The following is a 15,448-nucleotide window of genomic DNA, read 5'->3' as shown; positions in this document are numbered from 1 at the left end:
TTTAAAAGTGATTCTATAAACAAATTCTAAAGCAGCCAAACACACAAAAAGATGGAGTGAAACAAATTTCCAGCCCAAGACAACTCAGAAGGTTGGCAGGAAAGATCTGTTGCACCAGAGTGAGAGAGGAGCTCAGTCCAGTGTACACCAGGCCCCAGCAAAGTAGGAGCAAGCATTGGTGTGACTAAATCACTGGCAGCAGTGGTGGTTTCCAGACCTCTCAGCTCACAACTTAGAAGGTCAGCAGGAAAGGTCTATTGCACCTGGGCTACACCAGCACATCCTTGGCCCCAGCGAAGCAGGAGCAGGTCTTGGGAGTGACTGAATTGGCAGCGGTAGCTCTCAGCCCACAGATGGTAAGGGGGTCTAACAACTAGTCAGAAGGAGATTACAGGGGTCATTTTACTAGCACTGAGGCAGGACTCTGTTGCTTTATCCATACTCAGATCCAGGTCTTAGTCCTTAGTAACTAAGGACTTAATCCTAGGGTGAGGAGAAGCACTAGCATAGCAGAGCTTGCAGCAGCAATGGAGGGGACTCAAGTCCTAAGTGGAGGGGGGACCCTCCTCATAGTGGAGGGGGGATCCTCCTCACAGTTCCAGGGCAGAAAAGAGTACATGTGGTCACTCACAGACCAGAGCACAGGCCTGGAAAGGAGTTAACACCTAACCCTTGATCGTACCACCTTGGAAGAACTGAAAACTTACAGGTCTCTAGAAGTATCTCTGAAAACAACTGCACTGTCCCTGAAGTTTGGGACAGTGCATCCTCCACCCTGGAAGCAGAGCTCTCCTTTAACAAACAATTAAAAGTCAAGTAACAGGCTGGCAAAGTGAGTAAACAACAGAAAAAAAAAAACTCTGACTATAGAAATATTTTATGGTGACAAGGAAGATCAAAACACGCACTCAGAAGAAGACAAAGTCAAAGTTCCTACATCCAAAGCCTCCAAGAAAAATATGAATTGGTTTCAGGCCATGGAAGAGCTCAAAAAGGATTTTGAAAATCAAGTAAGAGAGATAGGGGAAAAATTGAGAAGAAAAATGAGAACAATGCAAGAAAATCATGACAAATGAGTCAATACCTTGGTAAAGGAGACACAAAAAAATACTGAAGAAAATAACACCTCAAAAAACAAACTTAAAAAAAAAAAAAAACAGAGTACACCAAATGGTAAAAGAGGTCCAAAAAACCACTGAAGAGAAGACTGCCTTAAAAAGCAGAATTGGCCAAATGGAAAAGGAGGTCCAAAAACTCACTGAAGAAAATAATCCCTTAAAAATTAGAATGGATACTTACTAGCTGTGTGACCTTGGACAAGTCACTTAACCCTCAATTGCCTAAAAAAAAAAAATTAGAATGGAGCAAATGGAAGCTAATGACTTTATGAGAAATCAAGAAACAATAAAACCAAAAGAATGAAAAAATAGAAGACAATGTGAAATATCTCATTGGAAAAGCAACCGACCTGGAAAATAAGTCCAGGAGAGATAATTTTAAAATTATTGGATTTCCTGAAAGCTGTGATCATCCTAGACATCATCTTTCAAAAAATTATCAAGGAAAACTACCCTGATATTCTAGAACCAGAGGGTAAAATAGAAATTGAAAGAATCCACCCATCACTGCCTGAAAGAGATCCCAAAATGAAAACTACCAGGCTATAATAATAGCCAAATTCCAGAGTCCCCAGGTCAAAGAGAAAATATTGTAAGCAACCGGAAAGAAACAATTCAAGTATCAGCAGCTTCTACATTACTGTATCGGAAGCTTGGAAAATGATATTCTAGAGGGCAGAGGAGCTAAGTTTACAACCAACAATCACCTACCAGTGAAACTGAGTATAATCCTCCAGGGGGGAAAATGGAAATTCAATGAGATAAAGGACTTTCAAGCATTCTAAAAAGCAGAGCTGAATAGAAAATTTGACTTTTGTTGTTTAATAATTTTAAACTGTTTACGTTCCTACGTGGGAAGATGATATTTGTAACTCATGAGATCTTTCTCATTATTAGGGTAGTTAGAAGGACTATATATAGACAGAGGGCACAGGTGTGAGTTGAAATATGAAGGGATGATATGTAAAAAATAAAATAAGGGGTGAGAGAGGAATGTACTAGGAAAAGGAGAAAGAGAAAGGCAGAATGCAGTAAATTATCTCACATAAAAGAGGCAACAAAAAGCTTTTACAGTAGAGGGGAATAAGGGGGAAGTGAAGGGGAGTGAGTGAACCTTACTGTCATCAGAATTGGCTCAAAGAGGGAATAACATACATATTCAATTGGGTGTAGAAATCTGTCTCACCCTACAGGAAAGTAGGCGGAGAAAGGGATAAGAGAAGGTGGGGGAATGATAAAAGGGAGGGCAGATTAGGGGAGGGGGTATTCAGAAGCAAAACACTTTTGAGGAGGGACAGAGTGAAAGAAGAGAGAGAATAGAATAAACGGGGTGAGAAGAAATAAGATAGAGGGAAATACAGTTAGCAATAGTAACTGTGAAAAAAAAATTGAAACAAGTTTTTCTGATAAAGGTCTCATTTCTCAAACATATAGAGAACTGAGTCAGATTTATAAAAATATGTGCCATTCCCCAATTGATAAATGATCCAAAGATATGATCAGTTTTCAGATGAAGTAATCAAAAATATCTATAGCCATATGAAAAAATACTCTCACAATTATTTGGAGAAATGTAAATTAAAACAGTTCTGAAGTACTACCTTATACCTATTAGATTGGCTAATAGGACAGAAAAAGTAAATGACAAATGTTGGAGGGGATGTAGGAAAAATGAGACTTTCATGCATTGTAGAGTAATTTGGAACTGTGTCCAAAGGGCTATAAAACCATGCATACCCTTTGACCTAGAAATACTACTACTAGGTCTGTATCCCAAATGAGATTTTAAAAAAAGAAGGGAAAAGGACATATGTACAAAAAATATTTATAACATCTCTTTTCTGGAGCTAAAGAATTAGAAGTTGAGGGGATGCCCATCAATTGGGGAATGGCTGAATAAGTTGTGGTATGTGATTATGATGGAATACTATTGTACTCTAAGAAATGACGAGCAGGATGCTTTCAGAAAAACCTAGAAAGACTTGCATGTGCTGATGCAGAGTGAAATGTACAGTGTACAAAGTAACAGGAATATTGTGAGTTGATCGGCTGTGAATGACTCAGCTATTCTCAGCAATACAGTGATCCAAGGCAACTCCGAAGGACTTATGAGGAAAAATGCTATTTATCCCCAGAGAAATAGTTGATAGTATCTGAATACAGATTGAAGCCTACTTTTTTTTTTACATTCTTTATTTTTCTTGAGGTTTTTTTTGTTTGTTCGTTTGTTTTGGTCTATGTTTTCTTTCACAACATGACTGTTAAGGATATGTTTTGCATGACTATACATGTATAACCTATATCAAATTGCTTGCCTTTTCAGTGTGGTGGGGTGGGGAGGAAAGAAGGGATAGAATTTGGAACTCAAAGTTTTAAAAGCAGATGTTAAAAATTGTTTTTACACGTAACTGGGAAAAAATAGAATTCTAAATAAAAGCTAACAAAAAAAAAAAGGTAGTTTTGAACCTCCTGTCTCAAGCTGTGTTTTTCCTGTAGAGATGAGCTTAATCACCCATGTAATAGGGAGGAAACACTGACCTTACTGCAAATAACCCAGAACTGAATTTGAACAGCATATAGGGCGTCTTAGAGCTTCAACAACTAACAGTTTTCCAACCTTTGTATCAACAGAAATATCCATTTCCAGCATCCTTGCTGTTGTTGACAATAAGTGACATTTATGGAGCACTTCAAGATTTCCAAAGCACTTTATATACATTAGTTGATTTCAGCCTTGTAACAATGCTAGGATATAGTACCTACTGTAGATTTTATTATCCCCATTTTACAGATAATAAAACTGAGGCTCAGAGAAGGTAAGTGAGTGACTTGCCCTTGGTTATACAGCTAGTACCTAGACCAGATATAGGCTTTGGACTCAAGTTCAATAACATTTTAATATCCAGTTTTAGTTTATGAGTATCTAACCCAAGATTTATTGATGTAATATAGGGAAAAGGAAAACAACAGTTTTCTATTATTGTACCACAGTGAATTTTTGAAAACTACTATTGTCTTATTTTCTCTAAACTTTATAACTCTGGTTCCTTTGGCATATAAAGTAGACAAGAACAACTTTAAGCTGTCATCCTTCCTAATATCTTATATTTTCATTTCTTAAAATAAAAAATATATCCATTCCTCCACTAGGTACATATGTGTATGTTTAACATAACACCATTGCGTGGAGAGATAGATGCAGAAAATACACCCATGGTTCTAAGCCTTGTACCTTTCCACTTTTGCTAAGAACCCAAATAATTTGTTATAAGAATGCTTTGTAGTTGATGGTCAACCCCAGAGGTAGGCCTATTAATTCTGTAACATTACCACTAACTCTCAAAACCTCGTTCAAAAGTTTGAGTACTGTTTGGCTGTGCCGTAGTTGGGATGCATAGAAGCTCTGATGTGGTAACACAGAATATTTCTGCAACCCATGCATGCTAACCAAGGGAATCTAGACAAAACACTTAGAGCTGGTTTATATCAGACTAATTCTTATGTGTTTAGAGAAGTAGAGTGGTTTTTTTTTAATTAGTTAACATTTTCATTTAATAATCATTTATTTTTCTCTCTCCATCTCCTCCACCCCCAATGGAGGGGAAGACCCTTTATTAAAAAAAATATGCATAGTCATACAAAACATGTATGCCTCATTCTGCACCTTGTGTCTATTACTTCTCTGTCAAGAGATGGATAGCATGCTTACTTTGCTCTGCACCAGAGAACTAGGATCTTACCCAAGTTACCTTTGATTTAAGGGGGAAACAAGGAAATAAATGATAAGCTGGCTCAATATTGAGAGATGTCCTTGATAACTTTTCTGGAGATAACCTCCCTTGTGTCTAATAGAAATAGAATGCCTTACTGAATCCATTTTGACATTTTGAGAAGTGAAATAAGTGTAAAGGGAAAGCTGAGAAGAGGTAAAACCAGTAGCAAAGGTGACTCCTCAAGATGAGAGAAGTGAAGGATACCTCCTGCCTCACCCCCAACCTTTCATTTCTCTCCACTTCATGCTCTTCTGCTGCCTGTACCACACACCACCTGTCTCACCCACTCTACACCACCACTAATCATCACATTATCATCACTGATACAGATTATGCAATAAAATGGTAGAAACTCTGCAGTATATCACTGCAGGTTACAAAAATTTAGCATCTAACAATACTTAGAAAGACACAATCTGGTGGCTAGAATTATACTCCAGAAGCTCCCAGACCTTTATAAGCTAATAGATAGCAAGTCCTTGAACTACACATATAAACCTCTAAATATCCTTAAGAGTTTAGCAAATAAACTATACTAGCACCAGACTATTATCAAGTATATCACAAACATGATATGGTCCACAAAATTTTAAAAACATTTTTAATAGATATCACCATACTGAATACATATAATCTCCAAGCAGCATGGAAGGAAAAGCTCTCAAACTGTGGAGACCTACAGGACAAGATTAAAGTCATGTAGGAACCAGATCATATGTCATCACTGGTGTCCTATATGTTACTAGAGTTGGTCCCAAAGAAGTGTTCAGGGTACCTACAAAAAAAATCCTTACATCTTAGTTGTTGTTGTTGTTTTTCAGTCATGTATGACTTTTTGTGACCCCATTTGGGATTTTCTTGGCAAAAATCCTAGAGTGGCTTGCCATTTCCTTCTCCAGCTCATTTTACAGATTAGGAAACCAAGGCAGAGTTAAGTGACTTGCCCAGCTAGTAAATGTCTGAGATCAGATTTGGACTCAGGAAGATGAACCTCCCTGACTCCAGGCCCAGCACTCTATCCACTGTGCCACCTAGCTGCCCTAGTACTCTCTTGTTTTCAAAAGTAGGTATTTTATCCATGTGTACAATAGTCTCCCCCAAAAATCAAATATAAAAGAATAATAGCAAAATAGTAATATCTATGACTTCTTATTTGCCATTTATATCTGAACCCTCTCAAAAAGATGAGAAGAGCTAATAATGATGTTGACAATGATGACAACTCATATTTGTAAAGCACTTTTAGGGTTTGTAAAATATTTACCCTATAAAGTAGATAGTACAAATATGATTATCCCTAATTGAGACAATTCTCAACCAAAAGGTGAAATGGCTTGCTCAGTGTTATACAGAAAGTTAAGAAGAGTCAAGGCTAGAATTTCAATCCATTCTTCCCAGTACAAAGTTCAATAAACTTCCCACTGCCTCCACCAACTGCCTCCACCCACCCCTCCTGAGGCCGTACCTCAGGAGCCCTGTCAAGCTATCCACACGTATACTTTCCTCTTTCTCCATTTTGGATATGCATTGCAATATAATGACTCTCCAGCTATTAGCCACTAATCACAGGACTTAAAAATGGGAAGCCCTTCAAATGTTCTTTATTCTGGCCATCTATTTTTACACATCAAAAGACATCTGGCCCTGACCAAAATGCCATTTTTCTCCAAACTAACTCCATCATTTATTTTAGCATTTAAGGAAAACATGAAGAAAAAAGACTTTTTTTCAAATGTTGTTTCAGGCCACAAAGCTTGATTTCATCTTTTGTTGTTGTTGTTCAAAGATCCCAGAAGAACACGACCTAGAGAGCCAAATCCGAAAAGAGCGAGAGTGGCGATTTCTACGAAACACACGTGTGAGAAAGCAAGCACAGCAGATCATCCAGAAGGGTAAGTAGTGCCTCCGCATATATAATACCTGAAATGCTACATTTGACTTGCTTCTTTCTACTTTCAGAATTGAGGCGTGGAAGGGAGACTTTTTTTCCTATTGAAGAAAACTACCCATTAAGATTTTTTTATTTCTTCAGGATGGATAATTCCTTTGTAGATCATAAGCCCTCGGTGCTTTCATAGATGGTCTTCATGATTTGCTTTGACCAAGAACTTCATCACCATACAACTAATCTGCTATTGAGTTCCTGCAGATTTAGCCAGGTTGATCTATATGGAACAGATAAGCATTCAGTCATAGGGCCCCTATTGGAAGCATCATGAACTTGAGAGAATCTGCCAGATCTTGCTCTCTACTGACATAGTTTTTGAGAAAACAGAAACACTTCTATGCTATGATGAGGCATCAGTGGCAGAAGCAGATGAGATAGATCACTGAGGTCAATTGGACATTTTCCCCTTAACCTATATAGCAGCCTGCATTTTTCATAGTCCAGAATGGGCAGGAACAGAAGTACACAGAACCCCTGGAAGATATCCCTAACAGTTTAGTATTATGGAAATTTGTCCATCTGCTTTGCAGATCCTCTGACTCCATGAATATCAAAGAGTCTCAGAATGAAGGGACTTGAAGTCATTTAAACAGGCTAATACCTGAAAAAGAATTGCCCCTGTAAAAATAACCAATAATTATTCATCCCATTGCCTCTAAAGCAGTCCATTCTCTTTTTTGGATAGCTCTAATTATTAAGAAGTTTTTCCTAAATCTCCTTTTGCTTAAAAAAAATCTTTTTTTAAAATTTTCAACATTCTTTTTTTAATTTGAGTTCCAAATTCTCTTTCACCAGCTCCTCCCCCACCTATTGAGAAGGTAAACAATGATATCAATTATACATGTGAAATCATGTACAGTATTTCCATATTAGCCATATCACAAAAAAAGGCAAGAAAAATAAAGTGAAAAAAATTGTACTTCAATTCGCAATCACAATTCATCAGTTCTCTCTCTCTGGAAGTGAATAGCATTTTTCATCACGATTTCTTCAGAATCATTTTGGACCTGTGTATTAGAGTAGCTAAGTCTTTCACAGTTGATCATCATTACAATATTGCTGTTACTGTATACAATGATGTCCTGGTTCTGTTTACTTCACTTTGCCTCAGTTCATATAAGTCTTCCCAGGTTTTTCTGAAGCCATCCCCCTCTCCATTTCTTATAGCACAGTGATATTTAATCACAATTATATACCACATCTTGTTCAACCATTCCTCAACTGATGGACATCCTCTCAATTTCCAATTCATTGCCACCACAGAAAGAGGTTCTGTAAATATTTTTGTATCTATGGGTCCTTTTCCTTTTTCTTTGACCTCTTTGGAATCCTGACTTAGTAGTGATATTACTGGATCAAAGAGTATTTTATACACATTTTCATAGCACTTTGGGCATAGTTCCAAGTTGTTCTTCAGAATGGTTAGACCAATTCACAGCTCCACCATCAGTACATTAGTGTCTCTATTTTTCCACGTCCTCCCCAGCCTTTGTCATTTTCCTTGTCTGTAATGTTAGTCAATCTGATAGGTTGTTTTAGAGTTGTTTTCATTTGCCTTTCTCTAATTAGTATTAATTTAGAACATTTCTAAATCTCCTTCTTTAAAACTCCCAACAATTGTCCCTAGATTTGCCCTGCAATGCCAAGCAGAAATGGTCTAATCTCTCTTCTGCATTATGGTCGTCATTCATGTACTTCAAGATATTCAACATGACCACTCTGTCTCCCTATCTGTCCTGTGCTTTTCCTTTTCCCTCCTCCCTGCCAAATTTTCTCCAGGCTAAACATCACCAGATTTCAGCCAGTCTTCTTATGGTATTGTACCTTCTCCATCCTGATTGTCCTCCTCGGGAAAAATCTCCAACCCATCTTCCACTCAGACTTCAAAGTGATTTTCTTAAAGCACAGGTCCAGTCATATCACCCCACTGCTCAGTCAACTTCAGCTAAAGTTAATATCACCTCTAGAATCAAATGTAAAATCCTCTATTTGGTATTCAGAGGCCTTTATAATCCTGCCCACCCCCCATTCACCTTTCCAGTTTTATACTTTATACCCCCCTACTACCTTCATCCTGCATATACATTGCAGTTCAGTGACACTGGCTTCCTTGCTATTTCTCAAACAAGGCACTCCATCCCCAAGAGTCCCTTGTACATAGCATGGGATAATCAGGGCCTGTGGTGCCAGAGGTTTGCTCACCACTAACATAGTCTTCAAGAAATGAGGGTTACGTGGATAGAGCACCAGCCATGGAGTCAGGAGGACCTGAGTTCAAATCCAGCCTCAGACACATAACACTCACCAGCTATGTGACTCTGGGCAAGTCACATAACCCCAATTGCCTCACCAAAAAAAAAAAGAAAGAAAGAAAAGAAGGAAAAAAAAAGAAACCAGGGTTACCTCTACATCATGATGAGGTTTCTGGAGCTGCTGCTATTAATTTATATTGAGTTTGCAATGAACTAAAAACTCCCAGATCATTTTTTTTTGTTTTGTTTTGTATTTTTTGTTTGTTAAGCTGTCAGCTAGATGTCTCAGTGTGTAGAGTTCTGGACTTGGAGTCAGGGAAAATGTATGTTCAAGCCCTGCCTCACCCTTTACTGACTGACTGTGTGATCCTGGTCGTATCATTTAATTTTTTGAGCCTCAGTTTCCTCATCTGTAAAATGGGAGTGTTAATTACGCCTACTTCGCAGGGTTGTTGTGAGGATCAAATGAGATAACATGTAAAGTGCTTTGCAAACTTTAAAGCTCTACACAAATACTTTGCTATATATGCTGTTTTGTTTGGGGTTTGGGGTTTTTAGAATTTTTGGACTAGTCAACATTTTTTTTCTCCCTCTCACTTCCATTCCTACACTGTCTGTGTCCCGAATTGTACATCTCATTTGGCATCTTAATTCTGTCACCTCTCTGACAGGAGGTGGTTAGCCTGCTTCATTACTGGTCCTCCACAATTGTGGTTAGTCATTGCAATGCACTGCAGAGTTATGGTTTTCAGTGTTGTTGTCTTTACAATGTTGTTATCAAAAGTAAATTGTTTTTCTGTTCTCTTTACTTTACTCTGTATCATTTCATACAAGTCTTCCCAAGTTTCTCTGAGCCCATCTCTTATGTCATTCCTTATGGCATACTGCTATTCTATTCATACACCATGACACGTTCTGCCATTCTCTAATTGATGGCCTTATAGTTTCCATGTCTTTGCCACTACAAAAAGAGTAGATGTGCATTTTTTTGGTTCTTCTGGGTCTTTTTTCTCTTTGATCTTTTGAATCCCCAGATCTTTTTCATACAAACGCCTCTCTAGCTATATCTTCCTTATCTTATGTTTAGGAAATTGGGTTTTTGAACCAAGATGTAAGACTTGATGTTTCTCCCAGTTAATCTTCTTGGGTTCAGTCCAATGTTCCAGCCAGTTGACATCTTTTAAAATAATAGCTAACATTTATATAGTGCTTACTATGTGCCAAGCACTGTGTTAAGGACTTTACAATCCTAAATCTACAATCCAACATGTAAGTTATCCCTTGTAGCTTTGTTTCATCTGCTCATTCAGTAAGCCTGACATGTTGCCTTTCTCAGTTATTGATCAATATGTTAAACTGCACAGGACCTAGTGCAGATACCTGAGTCAATCCACTAAAGCAAGGGTGAGGAACCTGCAGCCTCAAGACCACATGTGGCCTCTAGGTCCTTGGGTGTGGCCTTTTGACTGAGTCCAAGTTTTATAGAACAAATTCTTTTACTAAGGGGATTTATTCTGTGAGGTTTGGATTCAAGTCAATGAGCCTCACTTGAGGACCTAGAAGACCACATGTGGCCTCGGGGCCACAGGTTCCCCACCCCTTCACTAGAGACTGCTTTGCAAGTTGACATTGAACCATTAATTATTTTTTGTGACCAACCGTTCAGTCAATTCTAAATATACCTCATTGTACTATTCTTTAGCCTACATCCCTTTATCTTGATTCCAGGAATAATGTGAGAAACTGATAAGTATTTCACTAAAATCTAGATAATCTCTAATTACCACACCTTTGTTCTACCAATCTAGTAACCCTGTCAAAAAAGGAAAATAAGGGGCAGCTAGGTTATGCAGTGGATAGAGCACCAGCCCTGGAGTCAAGAGGACCTGAATTCAAATGTGGCCTCAGACACTTGACATTTACTAGCTGTGTGACCCTGGTAAAGTCACTTAACCCCATTGCCTAGCCGAAAAACAAAACAAAAAAAATTTAAAAAAAAAAAAAAAAAAAGGAAAATAGATTACTGTGATGTGACTCTCTTTAATAAGTCCATGCCTGCTCTTGATGACCCCTGCTTCCTGTTGTGGAAGCAATAAACACAGAATCTGGGAGTTTGAAGGTCATGTAACCCAACCCTTCCCTTTAATAATACATTTTAAGTTTCACCAAGTATCCACATCAAAATCACCAGCCTAACATTAGCAATATCTATTCTCTTCCTTATTTTGAAAATTGGGACAGTTGCTATTGTTTAGTATTGTGGTACAATAATACATATCTTTTAAGGCTCAGTTGGTTGTTGAGTTACATGTGCATTCACAACAATCCTATTGGACAAAATTCTCCCTTTTCTCATTGGAATTGCTCTTCTTTGTGTCTTCAGAACTTCATTTTGTAGCACTTCCTAGCCTTTCTGAGCTGATAGGATCTTATTTATCCTTTCTCTGTAACCATAAAATCTACTCTTCCAAAATCTAGTATGCATGTCAGATTATGACCAACTTTCTTTTCCTTTTCTATCATTTCTCCCAATGTTCCCATCATTTCTACTTCGACATATAATTCCTTGTTAGTGGTCCTAAATAGCCATTTTCTTCATTGTGTTCTCATCATCAAGAAGAAATCAGCTCTGAAACTCAGACCTCCTCAGTACCTCCTGTCCCTGGGGGATTCTCCCTCCCTCTCATTGGGGTGGGGGGGCTAGAATGTGGTACTGCTTCTAGATCCTCAGCTTGAGGTAGGCACCCAGTGAACTCACCTCACTATTTCCCACCTGACTTCTTTCCTGGCTTGTATTATCGCCAGAATTTCATCCTTCTGCAACATGTGATCTACTCTGAAACTCACAACTCAGATCATTTCCCACCCTGGCCACAGATCCTCATCTTGCCCTCGTGCTGAGTAACCACCTTTCCTACCCTACTCCAGCCTTTCAGCTTCTTTCAATATGTTTTCTTCCCCCACTGGATTGTGAGCTCCTTCAGGGCAAGAACTGTCTTCTATCTTTCTTTGCATCCCCTGAACTTAGCATGGTAACTGGCACATAGTAAGTGTTTAATAAATGTTTATTGTCTCTGATTGATTCTAGTTTTAGAAAGATAAACTTATTATTAAGGCGAACCAAGAAATTATTAGCTACTCTGCTTTTCTCAGAGAACTACAACCTAACTGAAGAATTCAAATTCCCCATCACTACTATATAATGTTTCTGTGCCAGGATTGTGATCTGTTTCTCAAACTCTTCATTGGTTTTCTCTTTCTAAGTAGTCTGTAATATACTTTGCTAACAATATCGTCTCCATTGCTACCTCCTTCAATCTTCATCCAGATGCTCTTCATCCTACATTATCTCACTTGACCTTCACAATAATCCTGTGAATTCATAAGTATAGATGTCGTTTCTCCATATTCCAGACAAGTAAATTGTAGCACATAGAACCAGTGACTTGCTCAAGGTCACCCAGGTAGAACATTGTTTGTGGAAGAATTTGGATCTAAGTCCTTCCTGACTCCAAATACAGCGCTCCCTACAACACACCAAATGGCTTTTCATCAGTTAAGTATCAGAAATAAGTACGGAGGAAAGAACAAATGACTTATATCATACTTATATTATTCCTGAAGAGCCCAAATAAAATATTTGCTGATTTGTTAGCCATAGCCATCAGATGTACAGAAATGATCTTTGCAGAGAAATAAAGTACATGTACAATGTACCACTCAGTAAAGTCTAGTGATGAAAGAACCCAGTTTAATCAGAATAAGCACCAAAAGAAAAGTAGCTGTTTTTTGGTTTGTTTGTTTTTTTTTTTCAGTGTAAGCTAGCAAATTAAGAATGGGCTTTCCCCTTTTGGGAAATGATGCAACTACACCATTTTAAGCGAATGCAGGAACTCTTAAGGGCCTTGGATTTGTAAGTCAGCAGCCAGGGCTTTCAGGAACTATACTAGTTGTCGATGATGGGTCCAGCACTGCCAAAGGATCTAGCATAAAATCAATAATTTAGAAACTCTTAACAGATTCTATTGATTTACCACTTTGGCCTTTCTCCCTGTCTCGTAAGGTTCTGATGAATAATATGTGTTACTTTTTTAAAGCCGTAAGAAGGGCTCGATAAGATAAACTCTTGTCGCTCTCAGCTGAGCTAAAGGGTACTGCCAGAGTGGGGCCTTTGTCAAATGCCATTCCAATTATTCATCCGTCCAAACCAGGTTATTTAGCTAAGCTGAATTATGTGATCTCATAATATTCACCAGGCATCTAAATGGTTCTAGTGTACACCCTTGCTCCACTGAGCATAACAAATGATTGTTTACTTCTCAAGCCCAGTGATATTTCTGAAACACTTTTATGGATAGCCTCATTTACACTTATGGGCTTTTTCTTCCCTTTTATTATGTCTCTGGCTCATGTTTCATTAACAGGTATATTCAGTGCACTATTGAAAGCTAATCTTGGTTCTTTATAACTTTTCATGTCTTTATGAGATAGCAGTCAGCAAAATAGATAAAGCTCACAAATGTTTGGAAATTTATCATCTTTGGTGTAGCTGGTGGTACAATGCTATGCCTAAAATCAGGAAGACCTGAGTTCAAATTTGATCTCAGTCCCTTACTAGCTGTGTGACTCTGGTCACTTAACCTCTATTTACTTCAATTATTAAATGGGTACAATTATAGCATCTACCTTGCACAGTTGTTGTGAGAATCAAATGAGATAATATTTGTAAAAAGGGCTTAGCACAGTGCCTGGCACATAGTGTGCATTATACAGATGCTTTTTCTACTTTACCTCATTTGATGTCTCCTTTACCAGCTACCTCCAACCTTCCTTTCTAGCCTCATTTTACTTTATTCATCTTCACACATTCTACATTCCAGCCAAATTAGATACTAGCCAATCTTATCCTGCCATCTTTTACTTGCAAGCTGATCCCCTTCTGCTTTGAATATTCTCCATCCTCACCTATTAAAATCTTTCTCTTCAAGTCTCAACGCAGGTACCACCTCCTCCAAAAAAGCCTTTCTATAGCCTCCTAGGTAAAGTAGAACTAGATCATTCTCTGAAACCAGTATTCAACACCTTACTTCCCTCAACTGTCATATCCAGAAATTATTTTCCTTAGAGGATGGAAGTTCTGTGAGACCTCAGCCTTTCAGTTTGGATTTCTCAAATGAACTGGTTAACCTATTGCTCAAGACAATCTATTGCTGAATCTGCCTCAGACAGTTAATTGCCAGAGGCTATCTGGACCTGTGACATTAAAAGAGAGTTTCTACTGTAGTGTTTCAGGTCAGAATTAAATAGTAAAATCAGATCTGGGTGTTCAGGAAACCAAAGCTGGGATTTTGCAAACAGAATAGGCCATCTTTGTGTAGACCAGATTTAGATTCACTTTCTCAGACTTAGTAAAATGGGATGAGATGTGTTTGTCAGGAGGACTGTTGAACTGCTATAAAAATAAGCAAATGAGAGATTGCAAGATGTCAAAATAACACATGTATACTTAAAACTGAGAATGACTGAACACTAATTTTAAATCATGTCCTCTTTCAATTATTTATCCTATTCAGAGTTTGGGTTCAGTATTGCCTTTATTTGAGAATCAACAAAGTCTAACACTTTGAACCAGATGCAAAAGGAGCAGTCTCACCCACTGAGAATCCTATACCCGGATGTTTGATTTTTCTCCATTTTCTATTTTTCATTCCATGCTCCATTTCCCTTTATTACTCCTGGTCCATCCTTCAGCTGCATCCTCACTGGCACTGGATCTCTTGTGCTAACATCCATAATGTACATAAGGTTTCTTAATAATTTGAGAATCTGAAGTTATCACCTTTCCCTTTAACTTCTTTGGATCAAAACTATACCTAGAGTTCTACCACTAAAGTATTAAAGTGAAAATGAAGAACACACAAAAGCTGTGCTACTTAGCAAATGTAATTGAGACCTTACAACGTGGTTATCCTTTGTTTGATCAACTCAAACCCCTTGTCATAAGGATGAAATGAGGCTAGGATGGGTGTTCATAAATTGATGATAATATGTACTATTTTTGAAGAAGTGAGATACCTAAAGAAAAAAAGAATGGTAACAAAACCATTTAACACATTAACCTTTTATCTAGCCAGTTTTTTTCAAGTAGTTTCAAGAATAAGCACTTATAAATGCTGTGTGCTTTGACCCCAACATCATGATGTCATTGGTCCTCTTTGAGTACAAAGGATGAAGAACAGCCAGATTTATTCAAGTACTTTCAAGAACAGGAACTTACAAAAACTATGAGGATGCCAGCACATAGAAAAAATGTGTGTGTGTGTGTGTGTGTGTGTGTGTGTGTGTGTGTGTGTGTGT

General features: G+C 38.0%; 1 protein-coding gene across 2 annotated transcripts in view; it reads left to right on the top strand.

Moving 5' to 3' along the window:
* The window catches only part of RPTOR (regulatory associated protein of MTOR complex 1), a 488,176-nt gene that overhangs the window by 422,657 nt on the left and 50,071 nt on the right, over positions 1–15,448 (top strand). For both annotated transcript variants that reach the window (XM_027850143.1, XM_027850144.1), the window contains one exon: positions 6,678–6,783. In XM_027850143.1, coding sequence (XP_027705944.1) covers positions 6,678–6,783 — 106 coding nt within the window. The remainder of the gene's footprint in view (positions 1–6,677; positions 6,784–15,448) is intronic.

Source organism: Vombatus ursinus, unplaced genomic scaffold (genome assembly GCF_900497805.2).
Source record: "Vombatus ursinus unplaced genomic scaffold, bare-nosed wombat genome assembly UNPS02008996.1, whole genome shotgun sequence".
NCBI classification, from domain to species: domain Eukaryota; kingdom Metazoa; phylum Chordata; class Mammalia; order Diprotodontia; family Vombatidae; genus Vombatus; species Vombatus ursinus.
This window is presented reverse-complemented; position numbering and strand designations above follow the sequence as displayed.